Genomic DNA, 27,648 nt, shown 5'->3' on the forward strand with positions numbered 1-27,648 from the left:
CTCTCCTCTTCAATAACCTCAACTACAGCCTTTCCATTTCCTGCCAAAAGTTATTCTTTATGATAGTCTATAGTGTTTGAGTACATCTTCTTTGGAGTCATTTCCCATTGATGAAATCCTATCGGTGTTTTATATTAAAATGCTTTATTTTCCCCAGAACCTTTGCTGCAATCATCTTGTTCCTGCTAGTGGGTATTGCTGTTTTGAGGCTATCAGGGGTGGTCGGTTTGGGAGATAGTAGCTGCTGGTCTTAGCCTCACTACTCCTGTTGTGGGGTTTGTTGCAGCAGTGGGAGCTCCTCCTAGATTGTAATGGCTATCATCAGGGCAGCTCATGACTCTCTGGGGTCCCACTCTTTACTTCTGCTACCAATTAAACTCAGTCTCTCTTTTCATATCCAGTTGCAGCTATCTATGTAGATACACTGCTTGGGTCTCCCTTTAAGGACCTTAGCACTCTTTGGCTCCAGGGAGTACATTTAGTTCATAGCTTCTAGGTATTAATACCTTAGGCTCCTTAGATTTTGTGCTGAGGCCTTGTGTTTCCTGGGAAACCTTCAGCCAGTGACTGAGCATGGAGTGGGTACTAGGGTATTTCCATTTTGGGGCAGTGTGGGACTGTTCTAATGGACAGTCTTTGCTTTGGAGCTCCCTGCTGGGTTGGCCAGCACTTTGTCAGATCTGTGTCAGGGTCTGAGGCTCTGTCTGCTCGGTCCTATTTTATGTCCCCTTTCCTTCACAGGGTTCAGATCTGTATCACAGTCTGAAAGTTTTCCATGCCTAGTCCTGTTTTACCCCCTCTTTTATCTTCCACAGTAAGACTCTTGTCCCCCTGTCTCGATATGTGCTTCCTGGTGGACCTGACTGACACCTACCACTTCTTCTGGTTGTTTACTAATTTTTGTCCATATCAAATTGCAGTGAATATTACCTCATTTCCCCTTTTTAAATGCCTCTCCCTTAAATCCTCCCAGTATTTTCTAGCTTATTTCTTTCTACCCCCAACACCCAATTCTCTAATGTCCACTTATCTCAGTAAGTGCCTTATTATTACAATATAACAATGTTTGTTTTATATACTATATATTTGGGGGTTGGTTTGTTTGTTTTAGATATTTAAGGAGGTATAAACTAAAGGTAAATTATTGATGCCCGAAGGATTTCATTCAGGAAATACATATGAAAATTCTGTATGTTCAGCATTTTATTAAATAATAAGAAAATGCAGATCTATAACAAATAGCTTCTATTCTTCTTTGATTAATAAGTGGGTGGGTAAGATGAAAACAAATAAATAAGAAATACAGAAACACTTATAAAACCTATTGATCTGCTTCTTGGAATTTGTTCCAAAGAAATAATCTGACATGGGGTGCCTGGGTGACCCAGTCGTTAAGCTTCTGCCTTTGGCTCAGGGCGTGATGCCAGAGTCCTGGGATTGGGCCCTGCATTGGGCTCCCTGCTCCGCTGGGAGCCTGCTTCTTCCTCTCCCACTCCCCCTGCTTGTGTTCCCTCTCACTGGCTGTCTCTATCTCTGTCGAATGAATAAATAAAATCTTAAAAAAAAAAAAAAATCTGACAAGTGTATAATGACACCTGTGCAACAGTGTTCATTACAGTGTCTATAATAGCAAACAATTGCACATAACCTAAGTGACCATCAATAGATATGAATTAAGTTGTAATAAACATAATGGAATATTCTGTAATATTTAAAAATAATTACTTAGTTCTGTGGTTATTAACAAGTAACATCCACAGTCTGTTAAGAGAGGGAAAACAAGTTAATACATTAGATATAACATCCTCTCACTGTAGATGGTAATGGTAAGTACTAGAGCTGCCAGAGAAAGTAAGGTATAAAATAGATTTGGATAGGCAGCATGCAGAAAGAGAACATGTTAGATTACATTTCCCAACCTTTTTGGACTTAGAATCCTTTTCTCAGTCTTATAAAAATAATGTCAATTTGTATAATATGTGATAGTGATTTTTACATAAGTGTTTTATATTAGTATAAAAATTGGTTTTTGAAATTTTGTTCTGTAGTCAGTGTCAGCTCATAGTAAGGAAACTTTGTAATGATTAGAACTATATAATGATATAAAATTTCAGGCATTCTGCCATTTTGTAACCATTTTTCGTGTTTGTTGAAAATACACTTTCAGTCTAATGCAGTTTCTTGAGTTCCGGTCTTGACAGCACATTGATTAATGATCACGTGAACAGAGTTCATTCCCTAATTGTGAGAGTTTGGAAATCCCTTGTAAGAAAACTAGTATCATAGTCTTTGAAAAGTTACATGTAAGTCATAAAATTGTATTTGACATTGTTTAGGAATACCATAATTTATGAATTAAAATGTGTATTTTATTCCCACTTAGGCCGAATACATCAAGCAATGGTAACATCTTTAAATGAAGATAATGAAAGTGTAACTGTTGAATGGATAGAAAATGGAGATACAAAAGGCAAAGAGGTATGATCACTGGGTTACATTTTTTTTTTTTTTAAGTAATCTTCATTTTTAAGTAATCTTTACACCCAGTGTGGGGCAGGAGCCCACAACCCCGAGATCAAGAGATGTATGCTCCACTGACTGAGCCAGGCACCCCGATCACTGAGCTAAATTTTATTTCTAGTCCTGCAGTCAAGGTTCGAAATATAAAACAAAACTGAAAAGTATATACTTTTTTATATAGTGCATGTATTCTTTATCATCTCTAGAAAAAAACCTTTCAAATGATTAAAACATTTCATTCAAAGAAAGGTAGATTCTTCCTGCACATTTTAAGTGATGGGGCCTATTTTCAAGACCACAAAATGCTTAATAGCTCTCTTAATATGTGGGTTGTAATTGTAGATAATTTTGTTTTCAAGGCAGTAGTATTCACAAGGCTGAAATCATTTGACAATCATTCTCTCTGTAAATTTGTAAAATAAAAGGTTAATTGTCAAAATTTAAAGATATGTGCATTTTTTAAAACAGATTGACCTTGAGAGCATCTTTTCACTTAACCCTGACCTTGTACCTGATGAAGAAATTGAACCCAGTCCAGAAACACCTCCACCTCCAACATCTTCAGCCAAAGTAAACAAAATTGTAAAGGTTAGTAATGAAAATTTAGAGTAGAGGGGTGTGTGTGTGTGTGTGTGTGTGTGTGCGTGCGTGCATGTGTGTGTATTTTCTGATTTGAAATGAACAGGCTGTGAAGAGTATATTTTAAGTGTTTGTTCATTTTAAAAAACTATATTTCTTTCTACCGCCTACATGCCATGTTTAGGCATACATTCTTTCAAGGATTGAGGTTGGCTAGTTCATAGTTAAAACAATTATTAGGTAAAATCGTAGAAATTCTTTCCTGATTGGGATTTTTTCCTAAAACTCATAGTTCCACAGGAGATAGGGATGTCAAAACCATTTGCTTGTCAGTGTTTGTTGAGTGAATACATAGGACTTAGATAAAGAAAGAATGTTTATTATTCATAATAAATTCCCATTCCGGTAGTCTTTGGAAATAGTAATTCTGCTATTTATTTTTATTAGAGAAAGATGGGAAATGATAGTGTACAGTTTAACTACTTCTGTATTATCTGTGAAGGTAAACTTTAAGACCATGCTATATACCCTCCCTAACAGCTTTATCTTTATAAAAATAAAAGTTATGCCATTTTTATTTCTTCAAAAGATATTTCCTCTTCCTTCCTATTGCAGTTTCTCACCATTAGAATTGTGTATTAAAGTGCAGCTCGTTTGAAACCAGGTAGTTGCTCACAGTTGTTGAATCTGCAGTTCTATGTGTTTAGTTCAACAAGCATTTGTTCATTTTTCTACATTGTTGATTGTATCGCACAAAGATGAATGACATGACTTTAACCCTAGAGGAACTTGGTATTTTACAGGGAGGGCATACTTACGCATCCAAATATCGTATGATAGAAGCTTAACAATATCAGCAAAACATTCTACTTTTTAAATTATGCGTGTGAACATAAGGCAGATTTTCAATTCATATAATTCAGCATATTGAGTGTCACTGCTTAGACGTCATTAGTTATGACTTGTAGATTAATTATTTTTCGTATTTGGCTTCACAGCCATCTTCATAGATGGTCCTTCTTTGTATGTCATTAACAACCTTGGCTGTGCATGAAAATCACTTAGAGAACTTTTCAGAATACTGATGCCTTGCCCACTCCCAGCAATTCAGTTTTATTTTCTCTAAAGTGAGGCCCTCACATCAATATTCTTCTAATAGTACCCATCTGATATAAATGTGCAAATGTTCGCTTTAGTGTTGAGAGCCACGGCATTATTAGATACCTTTTTTGCAGGTGAATAAAATGAAGTCTTGGTAAAAAAGGATAGGATCAAAAATGTGCTGCCCTAGTCTATGCAGTTCGAAGTCTTTGAAAGTCTAATGAAGTCTTTTAGTAGAAATAACAGTGAACATATTGTGCTATTTTGATGTTTAAGTTTAATAGTAGACAGTAGATTGTCTAAAACCAGTATTTTATTGATTACTCTGACATCCAAAGATGAATTGTAATACATACCTTTGAAATGTATTACATGATTTTAACATGGTGGCTAAAACTATACCCTTCACTGAAATAACTTCTCTTTGCTTCAGTTTTCTCATCTGTGAAACCAGAATAATAACAGTAATGACCCCATAGGATTGTTGTGAAGATTGAGTGACAATATAAGCAGTGCTTGCCTTATGCTAATTCTGGAATATTGCATTTTCTGGTGAGGTGGTGGGCAATACTCACATAAAGAAACTTGAATACTGATGGCATTAGTAGTAATTATTAGAAGATTATTTATAGTTTCTTCAATTTAGTTTTATATTATCTTACATTCACCTACTTTTGTTTAATTAAAGGAAGCCTAAATTATGATAAGTATATGAGGAGTAAAGAGAAAAAGTAAAACGAGCACTTTTATTCTTCTCTTATAGAATCGACGGACTGTGGCTTCTATTAAGAATGACCCTCCTCCAAGAGATAACAGAGGTAAACATTTATCTATTAATTTTGTCTATTAACTTTTTAGTGTGACCTCAACAAGGTGAATCGAAAGTGAATATTACCCTTGACATTATTATTCATTTAAACTTTAATGTGGCTAATTTGAAGATTGGTATCTTCTTGATTTCCTAATAAGTAACGTCAGTAATAGGGGCGCCTGGGTGGCTCAGTCAGTTAAGTGTCTGCCTTCGGCCCAGGTCATGATCCTGGGGTCCTGGGATCAAGCCCTGCATTGGGCTCCCTGCTCAGTGGGGAGCCTGCTTCTCCACCTGCTTCTTTACCTGCTTCTGCCTCTCCTTCTGCCCCTCCCCCAGCTTTGCTCTGTCTCTCTCTCTCTGTCAAATAAATAAATAAAATCTTGAAAAAAAGTCAATAATATAAAAAATGATTTATAAAGGTAGGTGATGAATATGAAACTCTCTGTTATATACAATTTTTAATTAATCAGCTTTACCCAATAACTTTGCAGATTTGAGAAGAATATCATGAGAAAGAAAGGAATGGGGCAGTAGTCAGTTAATCGAGTTCACAAGAGTAAATCTAATCCCATTTTAGATGACTTCTGGCTAACAGTCTTTCCAAAAGATTCATGGGTAACTTGGGGGTCAGCTAAAGAAAAGTTGAACAGGTACAATTTGTAGTTAATTGTAGGTCTTCCACATATTTTCAGCAAGGAAATGTAAATACAGTTAATTTCTTTTCTACTCTTCATCAGTTCAGAATTGTCATTTCTGGTGGTGATGTTTCTCTGTATGTGGGTATGCTGGGGCAGGACAGGCATAGGTATTAGAAGAGAGATTGGAGGTGGAGGGAAAGTCTGGCACTTTAAACGTTATCCTTCCTTTGAATCTTGTGAAAATTTGTATCGCTTTGTAAAATGTGGTGTTTATATTTTAATTTGTATTTATTTTTCCACTTCTATAACATATACATTAGGAAATTCTCTGTTGAAGGTTTGCATATTTGAGGAGCAAAGAGTGGGATTTGGAATTACCCGAAGGGTTAAAGGGTGTTTTTTACTTTATGTTCTTCAGAATTGTGTAAATTTGTCAAAATGACAATGCATTTAAATTTAAAACTTACTATTTTGCACATTTAAATATATATATTTGGGGGGCCGTTTTAAGATTTATTTATTCCTTTTAGAGAGAGAGAGAGAGCTCAAGCGGGGCAGAGGGAGGGAGGGAGAGAAAGAATCCTCAAGCAGACTCCCTGCTGAACATGGAGCTGGACGCAGGGCTCGATCCCAGGACCCTGAGATCATAACCTGAGCCAAAATCAAGACCCGGCTGCTCAAATGACTGAGCCACCCAGGCGCTCCTGCACACTTATATTTTTTAAATGATTAAAAGTCAAGCTTGGCTTTGGTTTTTATATAAATTATTCAGATTGAGTTTTGTAGCTAAAATTACATTGGTGGAACCTAAGTCTCTGCACACATTACTTTGAAAACTTCATGGCTTGTTAGTTTATTGAGCAAAATTGATTATTCCATATTCTCTTTATACCCACATAAGTAGAAAACCGATAGCTCATAAATATCAGTTCTTTTGAGATATCTCTGTTCCTTTTACTAGGGTTCACCTTTACTGATTTTCTGTTCTGAATTTAAAAATTTCGTTTCACTTGCAGTGGTTGGTTCTGCACGTGCACGGCCTAGTCAGCTTCCTGAGCAGTCTTCCTCTGCACAACAGAATGGTAGTGTTTCAGATATATCTCCAGTTCAAGCTGCAAAAAAGGAATTTGGACCCCCTTGTATGTAAATCATGTATCAAGGATTCAGTCATTTTAGGCATACATGTATTCTCTCTTGGTCATCCTTAGAAGTCTCCAAATGGTAAAGAGTCTAAATATAAGCTTGATTGCAGATTTCATTTTGCCACTGTGGAAATTTTTTTTTCTTGTTAGTTTAGGCTGTTAATTGGGTTTTGAAATGTATATTTTGAAGAAAATTTATAAATACAAAATTATAACAATTTTTTACTTGCTTTGAATTTAAAATTCTGGTCAGATGATAATTTGACAGATGTTATGGAAGAATTTCTTATGCTTCTCGATCCTTTCCAATTCATACATCTGTGATTGAAAACCAAGAGATGACATGTATCAATATGTTAAAGTCATTTTTCTTGACTGCTGTCTGTATATTGTCCTGTTCCTGGTTTCGTTAAAGCAGCTCATAAGTTCATACAGTTGTTAAAGGCATGCCTTGTCACTGTGTACCTTTTTTTGGGTGTATGTGGTGAAATTATACATAAAATTTTTGTGTGTAAGTACAGTACTAAAAAATAAAGCTCTACTTCTACAGCTCATCTTTTTTTTTTTCAGCACGTAGAAAATCTAATTGTGTGAAAGAAGTGGAAAAATTACAAGAAAAACGAGAAAAAAGGAGGCTACAGCAGCAAGAACTTAGAGAAAAAAGAGCCCAGGTCTGTAACAGAAACACACTTTGTTTATGCATGAACTGAAGATGTGGATGGTGTCATCGAAAGTGACTTGCTTGTGAAAAAGTAGTTGAGGCATTCAATTAAAGATTCCAATATAGTTCCTTTAGTTGATACCTAAACTGATAATGAGAAATAATATGAACTCTTGTGAAAATACGTTACTGTAACAGATTTTTACTACGTGTACTTTTCATTTTTAATGGGTATGTGTTAGCCCTAACGTTTGTTCTGTTTTGAATAGTAATCCATTGTGTTACAATTCTAATGCAGCCATTATACCTTTCAAGAATAATAAGACTTTCACTTTCTAACATTATCTAAAAATATATTCAGAAGAATAGTTAAAGTAGATGGTTATAAAGTAGACGATTTTACTACAAATTTTATTATTGTTTTTCCATGGTTAGTAAGTTCAGCAGATCACAGTGAAAGGGGAAATTCCTTCTGTTTTAATTTATACTAGATATTAAAAGTATATCTCTGTTGTGCCTCTCATGTTCCCTTTAGATGGTAACAAAACTTTTTACTAACAATGGAAGAATTATATAGATGACTGGTCTTTTATCTCTCTAAAGGTCTTCACCTATTAGGAATTGTGTTTCTGTACATATAACTTCTAGTGTGCTTGTATTATATCTATTTTATTCCTTGAACTTGTTTTCTCTATTAAAACATCGGGATTGTTTCTTTACTTAGAAGTATATTCAGGTGCCCTTAATCATAAAGATGTTGTGTAATGGAATTATGGAACCAGTATAAAATTCAGTGTGAATAAATCAGGTTATATCTTAAAGTGATCTGAGAATGGCCAGTTGGGTTTTGAACTAAGTAAAACTCAACACAGATCCATCTTCTGACACTTAGCACTGATGCCACCTGGTGTTTTCTGTGGGAACCTCATAATATTTTCATATCTCTGTGTGATCTCTTAATTTTAACTTTACATTCACTTTTTCCATTGACATAGTTGGTGTTATTTCCTAAAAGAAAGTTAATTGAAAGTAAGTTTCATTAACAGTTTTGAGATTTATATTTAAAGCAAATCTGTACATGGTGCATGAAAAAAATCTGACTCCTTAGAATGTTTAAAAATTTATTACTCATGGCTAGGAGATGCTGTTCAGTATTGATATGTGTGTCTTAATCTGAATTTTCTCAGTTTTGAAGCAAAAAAGTAAATTGTAGTCAACATTCAATAATTTGAATTTTAAAGTTTTCAAAAATTATCGTGTCTTTTGATTCCTTTAAGTCCTGTCCATTTGAGGTGGTTTTACTGTGGCTTAGGTTTTTACATTTTTTAAGAGAGTCAACCAAAACAAAAAATGAACATAAATGAATCCATGTTTCTACTTTGCTGGAACACTGGATTAAGCATGGTGAAGAAAAATCTAATTAAATGGATTTTTTATAGAATTTCAATTTTTCTAGAGTTCTTTATTGATGTTTAAGATGAGTACTATTTCTCTCTTGTTTCATATTCTAGGATGATTAAGTTATATGTGTAACAGATGAATTTTTGAAATAATTCAAGAGTGGTTTTAATGAGCCGTGTTTGGTTTAGTTAACAGAATGTATGTAGACTAACAGAGTTGTGTATTTAATATGAAAGTGATTACTAGACATATTTTTAATCCTGAACTCTGAAATTAAATTTTATGATGCTTCTAGTTTGAGTTTGGGCTTGGCTATGACAAATGACACAATCTCCTGATTGATTGATTGATATTTTAAAAAACTAAAAAAAAAAAAAAAAAAAAAAGAGATGCTTCACAGTCTGTGAATTTATTTTAATTTGCAACAGGGGCACCTGGGTGGCTCAGACACTTAAGTGTCCAACTCTTGATCTCAGCTCAGGTCTTTATCTCAGTCAGGATTGTGAGTTTAATCCCCACATTGGGCTTCATGCTGGGCATGGAGCCTACTTAAAAAACAAAAATGCAACACTATCCATTATTGTAATGATAATAAATGATAAATTTTCTCTGTCTCCATATAGGATGTTGATGCTACAAACCCAAATTATGAAATTATGTGCATGATCAGAGACTTTAGAGGAAGTTTGGATTATAGACCATTAACAACAGCAGATCCTGTAAGATTCTTTGTAAACTATTGTTCTGAAATTTTTTTATGCTGTAAATAAAAAAAATAAAAAACCATGTTCAATGCCCACTTAATACTGGATACAGCTATGTAATTTTTTCTTTCTTTATGGGTGTACATTCCGCATGTCTTAAGGTAAAAATCAAGAAATCATTCACATTTATGCTTATCTCCCGTAATTTGATTTATCAGACATGCTTCCCACAGAGGTGTTCTTTTCAAAACAAAGCCTCTCTGTCTTTGGTAGAGCAGAACAACAGTTAAAGGAATGATGTCAGAAGACCCATTCTCCTTTCTGACCGTCACTGAAACTTTTATCCCAGTTGCAAGCTTATTTCCTCTTTGATTTGGGCTATAGATCCCACTGTCATACTAATTTACTATTAGTTAATTTGTTATTTTTAAATAAATGTTAGTCTGGCTTTTCTCAGTAAGTGGTAGTTGTTGAGGACTATACTAGACCAGAAACCTAGTGCTTGAAAAATATTCTGCTTTCCTATTACTCAACTACTTTCCTCTTGAAGAATGAGAATTTTTTGGACAGGGAATAGTTTGTGAATAATTGATACTTAAGAAAAATAATCCATCTGACCTAGCAAAATTAGAATACCTTGGGTACATAAAATACATTTGTGTCAGGCTGATGTATTGTTTAGGATTTCAGAGAGTTGTTCATAATACTTGTGTGTATATTTTAGTCCTTGCTACCCCTACATGTGTTTAACCTACTACATCTGAACTCATACTTTAGGACAGGAATTGGCAAGCTTTTTCTTAAAAGGCCCTGATACTAAATAATTTTGGCTCTGTGAACCACATGGTCTTCATCACAACTACTCAATTTTGTCTTTGTAATATGAAAGCAGTCACAGACAATATGTAACAAATGAGTGCAACTGTCTCATTAAAACTTTACAAAGGCAGGTAGTGGGCTGGATTAGGCCTGCAGACCATACTTTGCCAGTCCCTGTGTTATATATTTATTATTAAAAGGGAAGTATTAGGAGCATAAATTTTATGAAAAAATATTTATGTGTAAGAATTGGCTATTATAAAATTGTTGGAGTTATTTTGCTCACTAATAATCTGAGAATTGCGTTTCTTGCTATTATTAGTTATCTTTATCAACATCTTTCCCTTTAATCAACCTGACGGTACACTGCTTGGTAGGAAATTTTGCTTTTGTTATACGCAGCATATATTGAAGTAAGGCAGCTTCTTAATGTGAACCTTATGCTACTAATAGGAACAGTAGTGCCCTCTGCAAAGTTATTTCCTAATTGTTTACCAAAGAACAAAATGAGTAATTTTACGTTATGCTCAGAATTTTGGAAATCATTATGTATTTTAACTATTATAAATTTTTACATCCTGATTTGTTTTTTAAGCTTATGTATCCTATTTATGTTATGCATAAATTTCTAAAATTTCTGTAGGAAATAGTTGCATAACTGACTTTTCAGTGTTTTATGTAACATTGATAAATATTGAAATAAAATATTTTATTTCTAGATTGATGAACATAGGATATGTGTTTGTGTAAGAAAACGACCACTCAATAAAAAAGGTATGATGCTTTTGAACTCTTAATAAAAGGTTGATTTTGTCCAGTTGGTATTTATTTTGATGATAGCAGAAATTAAATTGGTTTGAAAGAGTTAAATGTAAATCATTTTATTTGTACATAATCATTATGCAGATTTCTTTGGTTAGATCTGCTGATTTGTTATTGCTCTGTGAATCATTGCCATTTCTGGTTCTTGCTTCATAGAAATTTTGATAGTTTTTTTTACTTGGTGGTTGAAATATGTCTTCTTGAATGGCGTATTTATGAGATATTTATATTTGTGGAATTTAATACTTCTATTAAAATGCTTATTACTTTTTTAAAAATTACTTATTACGTTCAAATGCTGTGAAAATTACTGGGCATTAATTTTCATTTGTTCTTTTAGAAACTCAAATGAAAGATCTTGATGTAATCACAATCCCTAGTAAAGATGTTGTGATGGTACATGAACCAAAACAAAAAGTAGATTTAACAAGGTACCTAGAAAACCAAACGTTTCGTTTTGATTATGCCTTTGATGACTCAGCTCCTAATGAAATGGTTTACAGGTAGGTAAATTGGTTTTAAATAATAATTTTGTTCTCATACTGTTTATTTATCAACACCCTGAACCTTGCATTGATCTTGGCATACCTCACCAAAAGTGCAATATGCTTTTTTATTCTGAGTTTAAACAAAGGTTATGTCATAAACACAATAATGAGTATTATTACTTGTTCCCTTTAATGCTCCCCCAAAGTCATAGTTTTTATTATTAATATATACATGTCTAAGATTACATTTTATATCTATATCTATCTATATGTAGATAGATATAGATATAGATATATATATATAATGTGAAATTTCTGGAAAATGTAGGCATTTCTGTAGTTCCAGGAATGTGATGTGCTCTTCAGTCTCTCTTAGTAAAGAAATTCGGTATCAGTCCTTAAATTTTCTAAATCTTTATTTCACATGTTACCACCATTTAAGACAAAAAATATTTCTGTAAACCTACTTGCATTTGCCTAATTTTTATCATCTTTAAGCATTGAAAATAGTTGTAATACATGAAATTCTATATGATCACATATTCAACTTATAAACAACTAAAACTTTAAAGTATTACACATTGATATCCCAAAGTTGTATGCTAATTTTAGATTTTCATACATAGTTTGTAAACATTGTCTTCTAATTGTAACAGGTCAGTTTTAACAGCAATCCTATTTCAATCTGTATAGGACTGTCTTGACAATTACTTGAATGCTTTTTCATTGCCTTTTCATTTTATAAATATAGCTGGAAAACAGAAAATTAAAGAGTTAATAAGAGTTCTAAGAATTGAAGACTTATTAATGAAATATTATTGAGATCAGCTCCATTGGGCTTAAGCCAGTAAATTGGGAGTTCAGTTGTAAAGAAAGAGGAGAAAATTAAAGAACGTGTGAATGCTAAATGGTATTATGAAGAATTTGTTTTAAAAGGGAACTATTAATATAAATTGTGTGTTTTTTTTTTTTACCTGAGAGTAGAACCCTTTTCTCACCCCTACTCCCTTCTCTACTTCCACTCCTGCTTCATAATATGTGTCTGTTTGACTTTATAAAGTATGTTTCTCTGAAAATGCTAGATTTAGTAAGCATTCTGTTTAGTAAACATTCTTATATATATGATTCTTTTTTTTTTTTTCAAGATTTTATTTATTTATTCAACAGAGATAGAGACAGTCAGCGAGAGAGGGAACACAAGCAGGGGGAGTGGGAGAGGAAGAAGCAGGCTCACAGCGGAGGAGCCTGATGTGGGGTTCGATCCCATAACGCCGGGATCACGCCCTGAGCCGAAGGCAGACGCTTAACCGCTGTGCCACCCAGGCGCCCCTATATATATGTTTCTTAACTTTACCAATATTGATGCTATCCCCTTTATCTGGCTTTGAGGGAATGCAAGTTAGGCCTTTTTTGGTCTAATCACTCTGCAGACTCATTTTCTACTTCCGTGTGACCACTTTTTCCTGCTTCTTTTGTTCTGTACCTTTTTCAGTTGTTCCTTAAAAAAAATTCAGAACTGTATAAAGTGTTCCACATACATTATTTTGAAGCATATATAAAAAAAAGGTTTGTTTCCCATTGCACTCTTTAGAGTTCTGGTCAATGAAGTATTTCTTGCCCCTCCTTTTAATTTTAACTCTAGCAGTGATTACAATGATAGATTTGAAAAATAATTTAAACCATAATATTTTTGCATCCTTCTCCTGAACTAAGACTATCAACTCCAAACTCAGTGTCTTATAAGTATAATTTATATTTACTTAGCTACATTCAAGGAGATCCTGTCACTTTTCTACTTGGGTAGATGGCCTTAACATAATATTTTTATAGTTTTTTTTCCTCCGTTGAGATTATCACTCTTTTTTGATTTCTGTTAAAATTTATAATCCAGGTAGTGTGGGTTTTTTGGTTGGTTGGTTGGTTTTGTTGCTTTTCATTGTATAAGCCTTACTTGTCTTGCCTAATATGATTTTTTATTGTTATTTTTTAAAACTTACATATTGTCTTCTATATACACATGTCTTAGTTCAGTTACTGTGTTTCTCTTTTTTTTTTTTTTTGGTCCATTGTGACCATCATTTATTATGGAATTACTTGAAATTATGCTTTAAAGAGCTTTAAGCAATTTTAGGATAAGATTATTTAAAAATTTGAACAGATCACTGAGCTCAATTGTAGTCTGACAGTTGAGCCCATTGATTTGTTAAAACTATTGGTAGGAGTTTTATTTATTTGTAAGACTTGGTATTTTATTTACTTAATTTAAATACTGATGTCACATTCTGACTAGTGCATTTTATTTTTAAGGTTTACAGCTAGACCACTAGTGGAAACTATATTTGAAAGAGGAATGGCTACATGCTTTGCATATGGACAGACTGGAAGTGGAAAAACTCATGTGAGTAATTGATTAGTTACATACATCCTCCTATGCAGCTTGTTTATTTTCCTTATGTCTTAATTCTAAGACCTAAATTCGTAAGATTTATTCCTGAATAATGTCTATTATTATCTCTTTTTTAACATGTAGACTATGGGAGGTGACTTTTCAGGAAAGAACCAAGATTGTTCTAAAGGAATTTATGCATTAGCAGGTAACCATCTTTTCTGCATATCATTTGTAATATTCTTGACTATTACTCAGGTGGCTTTGAAATAAAACTTGGAAATATTGTTCAGGACTTTCAGGATAACCATAAAGTTAAACTTGCTGTATATTATGTCAATTTTAGGTTGTTAGACTGCTCGAAAAGAATTGTGAGGTTAAGCTTTTGGGAAAGGAGTCTTGATTATATTTGTGTCATTTTAATCTGGCATATTATTGGAGCTTTGTATTTGTTGTTGAAGCTTATTAGTATTCATTGTTAAAGCTTATTAGTATCTGTTGAATAGCTGATACATGAAAAGCTTGTTTGGTATGGTTATGGGAATAACCTTCCTATGACCACCTATAATTTTATGTTATTTATAGTAATAATTAGTAACGTTCTTTTATTGAATGTGAAAGAGTGGCATCTATACTTATGTGTAAAAAAACTATTACTATTTTTTGTAAAATTAATGTTCACTTTAGTTTTCATGTTTTTTTAATTGGTATTGTCATTCTAAGTAAAGATTAACTGATTCCTCTAAATAGAAAAAATTTGAGTTGATATTTAAGGATAGTATTTGTAGGGTGCCTGGGTGGCTCAGTCAGTTAAGCATCTCCTCAGGTCATGATCCCAGGGTGCTGGGATCAAGCCCTGGGTCAGGCTCCCAGCTCAGCAGGGAGTCTGCTTCTCTCTCTCCCGCCCGTCTTCCCTCCCTGTTCATGCTGTCTCTCTCTCACTTTCTCTCTCCCTCTCTCTCTCTCAAATAAATAAATAAAATCTTAAAAAAAAAAGATAGTATTTGTAACATCTAAACACATTTTCTCCATATGAAATTCTTGACAGCTCGAGATGTCTTTTTAATGTTAAAGAAGCCAAACTATAAGAAGTTAGAACTTCAAGTATATGCAACCTTTTTTGAAATTTATAGTGGAAAGGTAAGTGGAAACTTTAAAAAAACCCTGATTTTTTAGGGAGGGTGTTAAATTGTGGTTTAATATATGTATAACATAAAATTTAACACTTTACCCATTTTTTTGTGTGTAAGTTCACTGACATTAACCATGTTGTGCAACTATTGCCACCACATATTTTTATATGTGTTAGAATATTATGTTAGCATTTTGTTGCGATTTTTAAAATTCCCTTTGAAAGTCTCAACTTCAGTATTGAGCATTGTTATTCTAATTAATCTAATTTTCTGAAATAATTTTTAGACTGATTCATTTTTATAGAACTGAGTCTTTTTCTTTTTAAAGCTAGTTTTCTAATTTTTTTTTAATAGGTGTTTGACTTGCTAAACAGGAAAACAAAATTGAGAGTGCTAGAAGATGGAAAACAGCAGGTTCAAGTGGTGGGGTTACAGGAACGGGAGGTCAAATGTGTTGAAGATGTACTGAAACTCATTGACATAGGCAACAGTTGCAGGTAAATTTCATTTTAATGAAGAAAGAGAAACTTAATTTCTTATTCAGTTTTAGATAATTTGGGTATCTAAACAAAGCAAAGGTGTTAACGCATCTTGGTAGTAAAAATTTGTTCATAAAAACTTACTGTTACGTGTAACTTTGAGTGATGTCTACTATGTTGATAATCATACTACAAATATACTAGAAGTGTGCCAGATTAAAGTGTATGAATCTGGCTATGTCGAAGTGTTTTATGTCAGATTGTCCTTTTTGTATTTAAATGATGAAAACTGGAGAGTTTTTTGCGTGTTCTTTGATGAAATACTGTGGTTTACAACATAAAAACTTAAGTTTTTTTGGTACCTAAAATATCCTTAATCACATTGTAGAACATCCGGTCAAACATCTGCAAATGCACATTCATCTCGGAGCCATGCAGTGTTTCAGATTATTCTTAGAAGAAAAGGAAAACTACATGGCAAATTTTCTCTCATTGATTTGGCTGGAAATGAACGAGGAGCTGATACTTCCAGTGCAGACAGGCAAACCAGGCTTGAAGGTGCTGAAATTAATAAAAGCCTTTTAGCACTCAAGGTAAATAACATATATTTAATTGTGAAAAATCTTTTGCATTTGACTTTGATTTTGTTTAGAGTAGCTACAAAATCATAGTACATGTAACATTTACTAAGGAAGAGAGGTTATCAAAATTTATTTGTTTATGTTTACAGTTATTGATTTATATTATACCCAGGAATTTTCTTTACACATACTCATTTTTTTAGAGTGAATAAAGGATCTAAGATTCCACAGGGCTTTAATTAGTAATATTATCTTAGAGGATGGCCAGAAACCACAAAACTCAGCTAAGAAATACTGTGTCAGAAAAATGTGGATGGCTTTCAGAAAGATAGGGCAATATTCTGTCCCTTCCTTGAGTAGAAAAGGAAGGATTGGGGGCACCTGGGTGGCTCAGTCAGTTAAGCGTCTGTCTTCGGCTCAGGTCATGATGTTGGGGGTCCTGGGATTGAGTCCACATGGGGCGGGGGTGGGGGGGAGTCCCTGCTCGCAGGGAGTCTGCTTTTCCCTCTCCCTCTGCTCCTCCCCTCCCACTTTGCTTGTGCTTGCTCGTGCTCTCTCCCTCTCTCTCTCCCTCTCTCAAATAAGTAAATAAAATGTTAAAAAAAAAAAGGAAAGGAAAGGAAGGATTGGTAAGACTATAAGAAAACATTCTGTGTTTTTTCTTTTGTCATGCCACTTTCAAAGTTGAGCTTTTTATCCTTTGATCTGTTACTTCTAAATACTAGTCAGTCTCCAGAAGAATCTTTTGGAATAATAAGTACTTTGTTGTTGTTACTGTTTTAATAAGTACTTTGTTGTTGTTGTTGTTACTGTTTTTATTTTTTTATTTATTTTTTTATTTTTTTTAAAGATTTTATTTATTTATTTGACAGAGAGAGAGACAGCCAGCGAAGGAGGGAACACAAGCAGGGGGAGTGGGAGAGGAAGAAGCAGGCTCATAGCGGAGAAGCCTGATGTGGGGCTCGATCCCACAACGCCGGGATCACGCCCTGAGCCGAAGGCAGACGCTTAACCGCTGTGCCACCCAGGCGCCCCAGTTGTTACTGTTTTTAATTTCATTTTCTTGAATTAGCCTTTATGAGACCATCTTTATTTACTATGCTCTAAACCTGCTAGTACGATTTCCAGAGCTGATCAGATCTTAAATGTTAGGGTTATAATAAAAGGTCTTTTAAATATATTAATGAAGATTACTCTTTATAAGGAGCCTAATCTGTGAAACTTGCTTTCTTAATTTTCAGGAGTGCATCAGAGCCTTAGGTAGAAATAAACCTCATACTCCTTTCAGAGCAAGTAAGCTCACTCAGGTGTTAAGAGATTCATTCATAGGTGAAAATTCTCGTACCTGCATGGTAAGTTTGTTTATTTGTTTTGTTTTAACCCTGAGTAATGAATAACTCACAATATCTATGGAAAGATTACAATGCACATTAATAACAAATCATTTAAATCCTTCTATTGTGGGAGATACAGTGATACTTAAGATGTGGTCCCTGCCAGTCTGATAGAGAGGATTATGTTGCAGGTATAATGCAGTCTACTCATTCCAGCATCTAAGTCTTCTTGAGGTTGGTCTTCATTGATTTTTATTTTCCCTGAGTATGGTTCACACTTTTCTTTTTCTTAGTATGTCTAGTAAAATTGGTTTATATAATTTTTATTATGAATAAATATATAGACACTCTGGATTCTCTTATGTTCTAAAGATTACTGATTTTTTGTTGTTGTTTTAGCAAGAAGTGAACTTAACTGAACTTATTTCAAATTCTTGTCTCCCTGCTTTGGGCAGCAGCTGAAATTGAAAACTCTGTTCTTCTAGACTTAGCTCTGTTACTTGGAGTAAGCCTTATATATGCCTGGTTCAGGAGTCAGCCAGAGATTTGGGCAGTTTATATGTACAATTTTTGGTTGCCAGGATTACCTCCCTTCATGATTCTCTCTCTTCTGGGACAAACCTCACTTTCTAGCTGCTTTAATTTCTACCTTCGAATTCTGTCCTTTAGTTTAGCCAGTGAAATTCCAGTTTTCTAATGAAGTTCTAGTTACCCTGTGTGACAGCAGTGGGACTTGCCTTTAAGCAAAAAAATTATGTGGGGTGGGGAGGGGGTAGTGGGAACACTCAGTGCTTTTCCTTCCTAGGTGTTGACTTCTGTTTTCTGTCTGATTTAATCATTTTCTGGTGCTTTCAGAGAGTTGTTTATATTTTATGTGACTTATAATTATTTGATTGTGGGTGTGATATAGCAAATTATCTTGGAGTTCAGATATCACAAATAAATGTTTATTTTAAATAATCATTTTAAGATTAGATCTTAATGAGCAATATGTTGATAAGACTGTTTTCATCATTTATAACATTTTCTTTACCTTTGCATTTTTCTCCTTTAGATTGCCACAATCTCTCCAGGAATGGCATCCTGTGAAAATACTCTTAATACATTAAGATATGCAAATAGGTATGCGAAGTAATTATTGGGTTTGAAATTTGAGGGGCGTAGAGCAGTATTTACTTTGACTTAATATCTGATAGGATAACTTTTATAATTGTTTTCAATTTAAAAAATTTTTTTGCATGTTATTCATTAAGATCATACGTAGAGTCATTTGGTCAAGTTCTGAAAGTAAATGGAAATGTATTGCGTAATTTGGAAGGAGATGTAGATCTTCAGTAGAATTAGTCTTTCTATTCTAGAACATGATTACATTTTTCTGTTTCTCCAAGTTATATTTCATATTTTTTACTACATTTAGGTCATGTAAGTTTTTCCTATCAAGAGTCTGAGTGTAAGGGGACCAGTCTTTATTTCTCAAATTGTTTTATCTATATGCTAAAAATTATTTCTGACAATACTAAGTGCCGTATGTGGGAAATCTAGGGTTTAAATAAGTAATGATAGCGCTTTTTTTTTGTGTCGTATATGAGTTACATTTAATTATTTATTGTCACTAATGTTGCAAAATTTAATGGACTATGATGTTATTACAAATGAAAGGACAAAAAGCATTATAGACTTAAAATAATTTATTCCTTATAGTCATGAAATGCCCTTGAAACTTTGGATTGTGATAGACAGATTTATATTTGTTCCATAAATTGTTCCTGTTGCTCTTGTTTTGAAAAAATGACTTTGTAGTTTTAAATTTCTTTTAAAAATCACGTACTACATTTGTGATTTTAATTGTTAGAGATCAGATTCCTCTTCGCATTCCATTTCGACTGTGGACATTCCCTTAGTTTTGCTGAATACAAGTATTTGTCCTATTTATTTTAATTGCTATGGAAATTTTATTTTTAATCTTGTTTTTAAAACAGAATATGTATATATACAGATAAATACTGAAAACATAAGTGAATAATCTAATAAATACTTACCTAGTGTAAATTTCTATCATCAGGTTGGGAAATAGAACATTTCTACCTCTCTAGAAAGCTCCCCATGTGTCCCCTCCTGATTACAAACCCCGAATAACATGTCCAAATCCATTCATCTCTGCCCCAAGGTAGACATGCCTTGACTTCTGTGGCACAATTTTCTTGGTTTTTCTCTTTCTCTCTTTTTAAAAATAGTTTTACTACCTATGAATGTATCCCTGAACAACATAGGGAGCTGTATTTTAACTTTACATAAATGGGGTCATGCTCTTTTTTTCTCTTGTGATTTGCTTTTGTTTCAGCTGAAGAGATTTTTTAAAATGATAGTAAAAACTGTTGGAAAGTATAAGCCTATTGACATTTTGCAAAAAGATACTAAAATAACTTCTTTAAAAATATAATACTTTATTTCTAAATTTAATCCTTTTTAAACTTTGAATTATGGGCTCTGAGCTGCAAAGATTTATGGTACTTTTAATTTATTTTTAAAATGAACATTTTTGGTGTGTGGGGTTCTTATCATTGAAGTGCTTCTTCAAATTGTTCCTGGGAGAGATGGGCAACAGCGTAGTATAGCAGAATATTGCCGTGTTACAGAATTAAAACAAAACCCCTCCATGTCTTCAGACTTCTAACTGCAAAGGAATCCCCCTAATGTGAAAATGCTTTATCTGGCCATTCCTCTAGTTCATTTAGGTCCAAGTAAATGTTTTAATTTATTACCATGTAATGTAATTCATCTGCAACATGACTAACCATCTGGGACAAATAATTGTCTTTTCTTTCCAAATCTCTAGGAGTAAAGATTTTCAACCTCCCTTGATAGCCCATTTGAGGAATATAATTCCTGCATATAGTATTTACTGTTTGAGTTGGACAAAAGCCCTTGGAATAAAGGGAAATATTAGCCTATTAGGGGTGGTTAGGTATCTAAATTAGGAGATTCTAATAGAAGCTTAAGTGGAGTTGGGAGTAAAAAGAATCATGTCAGTGTTAGAAATTTAGATTTTGGGGTGCCTGGGTAGCGCAGTCGTTAAGGCGTCTGCCTTCGGCTCAGGGCGTGATCCCGGCGTACTGGGATCGAGTCCCACATCGGGCTCCTCTGCTGGGAGCCTGCTTCTTCCTCTCCCACTCCCCCTGCTTGTGTTCCCTCTCTCGCTGGCTGTCTCTCTGTCACATAAATAAATAAAATCTTAAAAAAAAAAAAAAAGAAATTTAGATTTTGTCAGTCTCTATGGTAATAAGCTTTCCAAAGTGACTACAAAGGATGAAGGGAAGCTGAATCCAGTATTGAACCTGTGACAGCAGACATTACCAATAGGTTAAAGAAAGACTGTAAGTAGAAGAAATAAATTAGTTTGATCTACATGAAATTACTAGTTTGATCTGTACGACTATGACCCAACAACATAGTAATTTTGTTTAGATCAAATCTAAAAGAAGTAATGAGAAAAACATGGTCAGTATATTGGATGTTTAAGTAATATAATGTTTGTACTCAAAGCTAGTTTGAACCTCACTTATACCACATTCTCATTGAATGACTTGGGTAAGATATTTTATTGCTCTGTAGCAATTTCTCATCTGTAAAATGGCAAAGATAGTATCACAAGATTGTTGTAAGGTTTATATAATATAATGCCTAAAATTTACAATCATAATACTGAACATGTAGGAAGTACATAATAAATACTGCTTACTGTTATGAAATAGGATGGCCCCAAAAGGAACATAGGGAATCACAAAGATGGTGTCAGAAAAGCCATAATTTGGTTAAATATAAATGTCAGAGATATTACCAAAAGCAATTTAAATTCCATTGCTAGAGAGGCTTTTCTTAACCAGGGTTCTTCACCTGAACCAAACACAGAAAACTATTTGAGGAACTGCTTTCTCATTTTGTACCAAGGATGGAACCATTCTAGACGCATAGGAAAGAAATTAATTCATTACAAACAGGGGATGCCATAATGACTTAATACTCTTGCGTTCTGTTTTAAGGGACTGCATGAGTATTAAGGGCTCACTGATGCTAATAAAATATTGGCAGTATTGACTGCACAAGGAAATAGATTAATAGTGCTGTAGTTAGAGAAGGGGCATTTAAAATTTAGGTCATGATTGGTTAAACTTCTAGGAAGGATCATGAGAAAAGGGGAAAGTACACCAGAAAGGACGGACTACGGACTAAGGTATCAATAGGACAGAAAAATGCGAAAACTTCTTAAAATTGATTATTTTTAAAGTACTTTAAATACAGTAAGTCACAACAGTGTTGATATCTTTTTTTTAAATAAACTGAGTACAAAATAAAAACTTGAAATGTGTATTGCTGTCTTTACAAGAACATTTTCTCTTAATTTGTTGCTGTTTTGGTGCTGCAGAGTAAAGGAGTTTGGAATTAGTCCATCAGACATTCCCTTCTCACAGGGTAGTGGCAGTCGCCCTGATCTCTCTCCTTCTTATGAGTATGACGACTTTTCTCCTTCGATTACCAGGTCTACTTCCTTCTATGCATAAGATGTTTATTTTCGTAGTTTCTTTTGAATTGTGTTACATATAATTATTTCATTTATACTTTTGTAATTATTTATACTTTTGTTCTGAGTCATTTTATTTTTCATTTTCATTTCATTTGGCAGGTGATGGTTGTACTGCATGATCTTCATTTTTGTGTACTTTATTAATTATTTGCTTTAAAATGTTGATTTAGAATTCGGGCTTCCTATTTCCCCCCATATTTTTAAGGATGATGTCATCTTTGCATATTTATGGTTGAAAGGTAAACTGTCTTGTTTAAAATGAGAAGTTTACCATCATTATGTATATTCTTATAAATTTCCTTGTCTGCAAGGAAATAACAAAGATCCTCTTGATTTAGAACATGTACCCTTCCACCGTGTAAATTGAGTATAATAGGTAAACATTTTTTAAATGATAGAACTTTGTAACTTATAATCTTTATACATTAGAAATATGATTATTTCACATGTAGCTATTTTAATAGAGCATTATTTATAACAACTAAAACTCTACAGAGTGTATTAAGTTCTCTGATTTTGGCAATAATCTATTGATCTAAGTGCTTCTGTTAGCATTTTTCTGTTTATATAATTTAATTGTAAAAACTTTGTTTTTACTTTGACATACTGAATCTACATACTTCGCTAATTGTCCTTATGCACAATAATTATCTTTGAAATAATTGTAAAGTTACCTCAGTAAATTTTGGAAGTTCAAGAGCTGAAGATCCCTTTAGTTCTTTATGCAGATCTCAGGTAAACTTGATCTGGAAAGCTGACATCATCAGTCTTAATATGTTAATTGAATTGCCTTTTTATTGAATAGGATGGTAGTTTCTTGTTCCTCTGCATGTGTCTTTGTTAATTTTAGGTACCTCTTATGTATTTATAGGGTGAAAGAATTGACTGTGGATCCAACTGCTGCTGGTGATGTCCGTCCAATAATGCACCACCCACCAAATCAAATTGATGACTTAGAGGCACAGTGGGGCGTGGGGAGTTCCCCTCAGAGAGATGATCTGAAACTTCTTTGTGAACAAAACGTGAGTGACAGTAGTTAAACTGACCTGATTTTAGTTCATCAGTAGCAGAACTTAATGACTGAAAACTACCATCTACATCAGGAGTCAGCCGACTACAGCCTATGGGCCAGCCATCTCTTTTTAGACATGAAGTTTTACTGAATTATGGCCATGCTTATTCATTTACAACTTGTCTGGCTACTTTCTTGAACAAAAGCAATGACAAAGACTGTATGGCTCACAAGCCCAAAATAGGTACTGTCTGGCCCTTTAAAAAGTTTGCTGACCCTGATCTAAACTTTTTTTTTCCCCCAAGATTTTCTATCAGTATTAAAATTTGGGGATTTTAAAAGTAATATAGGGAAAAAACAAGTAAGAATTATGCATACAACGTATCATACGTATAGGTTAAAAATAATTAACTGTGGACACATGCATATAAAAAGAGTGCATTAACTGTATCAAAAATCAAAGATGGTAAAATGCTAACATTTGTTAAATATGGTTGCATTCTATATGTTTGAAATGGCTAGGGACATTTCATAATTTAACAGTTTGATTCCCAGTTACTCAAAAAATAAAAAAATAATGTACCCTTGTATAAGGACAAAGAGGTATAAAGAAGTAACCAAAAAAGCACAAACAATACACGTTTTCACATGATTTCTTTAACGTATTGAGGGGATTCCTTTCTGTGTGTGAGATATAAAAGTTTATATAATTATTTAACTTCCTTTTTAAAAATATAATGTATATAGTTTTATGTCATTCTTTTCTTGGTAAGAACCTTACAGTAGTATTTTCTCATGATAAAAGGTGGCATTTATTAGTTGCTTTCTACGTAACTTGTATTAGCTAATAAGCATTTTACTGATTATCTGATGTAATCCTCACAACTCTATGTGGTAGATACCATAATTATCTCTGCTTTTTAACTGATTTTCTAAAAGGTGAGGGAACTTGGGGTTCCTGGTTTAAAATAAGAGTTCTAAACTTTGAACCGTGGAAAATAAAAAACTTAAAATGAGATCCTGGCCTTAGTTTATCTCCTATTTCCAGAAGTTTTGAAGGGCGGTATAGTCGCTTTTTGAATTCTTGAAACAAACCATGCAGTGTACCTAGGTATGGTGCCTCTTAAGGATCTGGAAAATGAAAACAAGATAGCCCCCTCTATAGCAGATCTTTTCTGTTATATTCTTCCTATCTGTTGGCCTGGGTCTTTGTAGGACTTTAATTTGGAGACGTTGGCTAGGATTGATCCAGAGGCTTAAAATATAACATCATGAGTTCTTGCAGCCTCCTCTGTATTTGAGAGTGTGTGGGTTTTCTTGAGTTTTTCTACCCCCAGGAACTATCTTGAGGTGTTCAGCCTTAGCTTTTAGTTAAGTTTACTGGTGCATGTGTACCTTTTCTTACTGTTATGGTAAAGTCTTAACAAGGTAAATTAAAATGGGATAGTGTCCTAGACATGTCCTACAGATAAAACCAACACAAGTACACACATAGAAGATAATAAAGAGCATTAGCATTCCAGAAGTAGTTGTATAGACAAAAAAAGTATTCTAAGTAGCCTGCATGGAATTGATAGGAACTTGCATAATATCTTAAAGCAAAGGAAAGAGGACATTCTGGGCTTGACGGGGAGGTGGGCAGATAAAATGAGTAAAGTTGGTCGAGCGTGTTTATCATATGATATATTGTATGCCTGCATGCCTTACTAAAAACAGATGCTGGTTTCCCAAAGAGAAGAGAAAAAGTGCGTTGGCTAATTTGATTATATATATAAACTTTTAGGGATGGTAGCATACTGATTGAAGTCAAATGTCTACTTATACTGTTTAACCAAAATCTGTACATACATTTAGAATTGTGTATCTTTGAAAAACATTGCTTTTTCTACTCACATTTTATAATACAATTTTAAGTAAACCTCATCACTAAAGCCACATTTTGAGTAAATAAATCATTAGACATTGGGGTTGGGAAAGAAGCTCAAAAAAGAAAGCAAGGCTGGAGAAATTTTCATTTGATGTAGGACTAAGAATATGTTGTATTTATGTCTGTGGGTTTTTTGTTGATGAGGTAAGTTGTTGATTGCTAATTAAGATTTCTGTAAAAACTGGCAAACATATTGTATGGTGTAATTCAGAAATTAAGATTTAGTAAGAGTTGAGACCTTCAGAACACTAATTTGATAGTCACAGTCATAAAAGACATTGTCTTGAAATCTCTTTTCTGGTGAAAAGATATTTAAGACATACATATGGCTTAGATTGTTAGTGAAAATTAAACAATACTGTGGAAATATTTTAGCATCTTTACAGCTTGTAATAAATATATTTTTGAAAAGTTGCATTATTCCAAAAGAGATTGCTTTTTTAGGGTAATTCTGGAGTAAAGCCTGGGCTAAGTGAAAACTACCCCTTATTGAACGCTTAAATTTGGGCTGTCTTATTCAGTGTTACATCAAATACTTTTGACCCATAAAAAGTTGTGGCTTTGCCTTTTATGTTATATTTTAGTAGTCTTTATCTTGCAAACTTTCTCATTTTCTAAATGACATTTTTATAAATGATGTGGAAAAACTACTTTTATGTAACATCTAAAATGTAAACTTTATGTCCTAATTTTTTAAACTATGTTCATCTTAAGGAAGAAGAAGTTTCTCCCCAATTGTTTACTTTCCACGAAGCTGTCTCACAAATGGTAGAGATGGAAGAACAAGTTGTAGAAGATCACAGGGCAGTGTTCCAGGTAAAGTAAGGCAGGACCTTTCATCAAAATATTTCTGCAGGGAAATTAAGAACTTTCATAATACTTTAAATATTATACTAATCTAAAAAAATTACTCGTGTGTATGTATACGTGTATTTGTAAGGTAGGGTATGTATATGGGATATTTTGAACAGAATGAATGATGGTTACAAACAGTGTTTCTTTTGCACTATGGTGAAAAGATCTAGTTTATTTCCTACTGTTCTCCTGCTTTATTTGCTTTCATTAGTTGTCCATTTTTAGAGAAGGGTTGAACTTCTGCCCTCCACCACCTCTTTTTCTATGTTAGGCCAGTTTATTTGACACCAGTAAGAAAAACTTCTAAGGGTTATCAGAACAGTTGAGAAAGTATCTTTCTTTGAAGAGGAGGAGGATTGCTTTAGGAGAGGGAAGATTACCACAGTGGCAGATGAGTGAGGGGTGTTAAATCCCTCCCTGTTGCAGTAACTCCTGACATATTCATCCCTTTGTACATTCAGCCTATTAAAGGCACTGTATGATTTACTGTATGATTGCTTCTTCCCCCACCAATCACCTTTTCTAACAAGAAAATATCCTGGAGAGTGATATTTATGTGAGGAAGTGAAGGTAACATTTAGACATCATTATGGGGACTATAAATATGTTCTGAAAAAAGGTGATCAATAGCTCAGTCTTTCTCTTGACGTGTGTCCCTTCTCTGATGTTTGAGAAATATTTATTTGTAAACAAACAGTAACATGATTCAGCTGTAGGCTCTTTAAACACCTGGATAAAAGGCTCAGAGATATAAGAAAACTATTTATTTTGTAAGTTGAAAATAGGATGTACGCTCATTAAAACTGTTACACTTTTGGGGCGCCTGGGTTGCTCAGTTGGTAAGTGACTGCCTTTGGCTCAAGTCATGATCTCAGGGTTCTGGGATCAAGTCAGCCTCCTTACTCAGCGGGGACCCTTCTTCTCCCTCTGCCTGCTGCTCTCCCTGCTTGTGTTCTCTCTCTCTGACAAATAAATAAATAAATATTAAAAAAAAAAAACAAAAAGGAAAAAGGAAAAAGGAAAACTGTTAACAGTTTTAGTCAAACCCTTATTATGAGAATCTATTTAGAGGCCTGGGTGTTTAGATTAAATCAAGAAAGGACACTTGTAATTTAAGAAAATTGTCTCTGACCTTTTGGAGCAAGGTGTTTGTCATATAAAAACCATCATTTCTCACTCTGCCATTTTATGATGAAATCTAAAAGGTCTTTGTTTTTTTGTCAGAACTGGTTATTTTTCAGTTTCAACCCAGTATTCTTTTTACAATTCTCAATTCATTGTTCCTTACTGTGATCTGCCATTTCTCAAAATAGGGTTTTGTTTTAAAAGATTAAGTGGATAGCTAAAAAAATAGAAAAAATACTGGGGTGTGTATATGTGTTTTAATTGATATATATATATATATATATATATGTATCAAATTTGATTTTTATCAATGTTATCAATATCAAAAATATCAAATAATTGACATATTTGATGTACATATGGTTTTCTAATAGAGATCTATAGCTAAGTTGCTAATTCAGCCTGATATTACATAGTCTAGTTATAATTAGCTATTAAATTGCATTGAAAGCTAGAAAGTGCCCCTTTTTATATCCAAAACCTCTTTAATTCAGAATGATCTGAACTCGTTCATGATCCATATGATTCATGACATTGCTAGGAAATGA

General features: G+C 33.6%; 1 protein-coding gene across 3 annotated transcripts in view; it reads left to right on the plus strand.

The window, feature by feature from the left end:
- KIF2A (kinesin family member 2A) overlaps positions 1-27,648 on the plus strand; it is a 73,164-nt gene that overhangs the window by 37,095 nt on the left and 8,421 nt on the right. The window contains exons 2-19 of one of the 3 annotated variants that reach the window (XM_026498911.4): positions 2,384-2,478; positions 2,989-3,108; positions 4,964-5,018; positions 6,666-6,788; positions 7,362-7,462; positions 9,477-9,572; positions 11,096-11,150; positions 11,539-11,701; positions 13,994-14,084; positions 14,217-14,280; positions 15,121-15,212; positions 15,560-15,702; positions 16,073-16,277; positions 17,507-17,617; positions 18,654-18,721; positions 22,023-22,136; positions 23,053-23,203; positions 25,835-25,936. In XM_026498911.4, coding sequence (XP_026354696.1) covers positions 2,384-2,478; positions 2,989-3,108; positions 4,964-5,018; positions 6,666-6,788; positions 7,362-7,462; positions 9,477-9,572; positions 11,096-11,150; positions 11,539-11,701; positions 13,994-14,084; positions 14,217-14,280; positions 15,121-15,212; positions 15,560-15,702; positions 16,073-16,277; positions 17,507-17,617; positions 18,654-18,721; positions 22,023-22,136; positions 23,053-23,203; positions 25,835-25,936 — 1,949 coding nt within the window. The remainder of the gene's footprint in view (positions 1-2,383; positions 2,479-2,988; positions 3,109-4,963; positions 5,019-6,665; positions 6,789-7,361; positions 7,463-9,476; positions 9,573-11,095; positions 11,151-11,538; positions 11,702-13,993; positions 14,085-14,216; positions 14,281-15,120; positions 15,213-15,559; positions 15,703-16,072; positions 16,278-17,506; positions 17,618-18,653; positions 18,722-22,022; positions 22,137-23,052; positions 23,204-25,834; positions 25,937-27,648) is intronic. The other 2 variants (XM_026498907.4, XM_026498909.4) reach the window with 2 other exon arrangements.

The sequence above is a fragment of the Ursus arctos genome, unplaced genomic scaffold (genome assembly GCF_023065955.2).
Source record: "Ursus arctos isolate Adak ecotype North America unplaced genomic scaffold, UrsArc2.0 scaffold_5, whole genome shotgun sequence".
NCBI lineage: Eukaryota > Metazoa > Chordata > Mammalia > Carnivora > Ursidae > Ursus > Ursus arctos.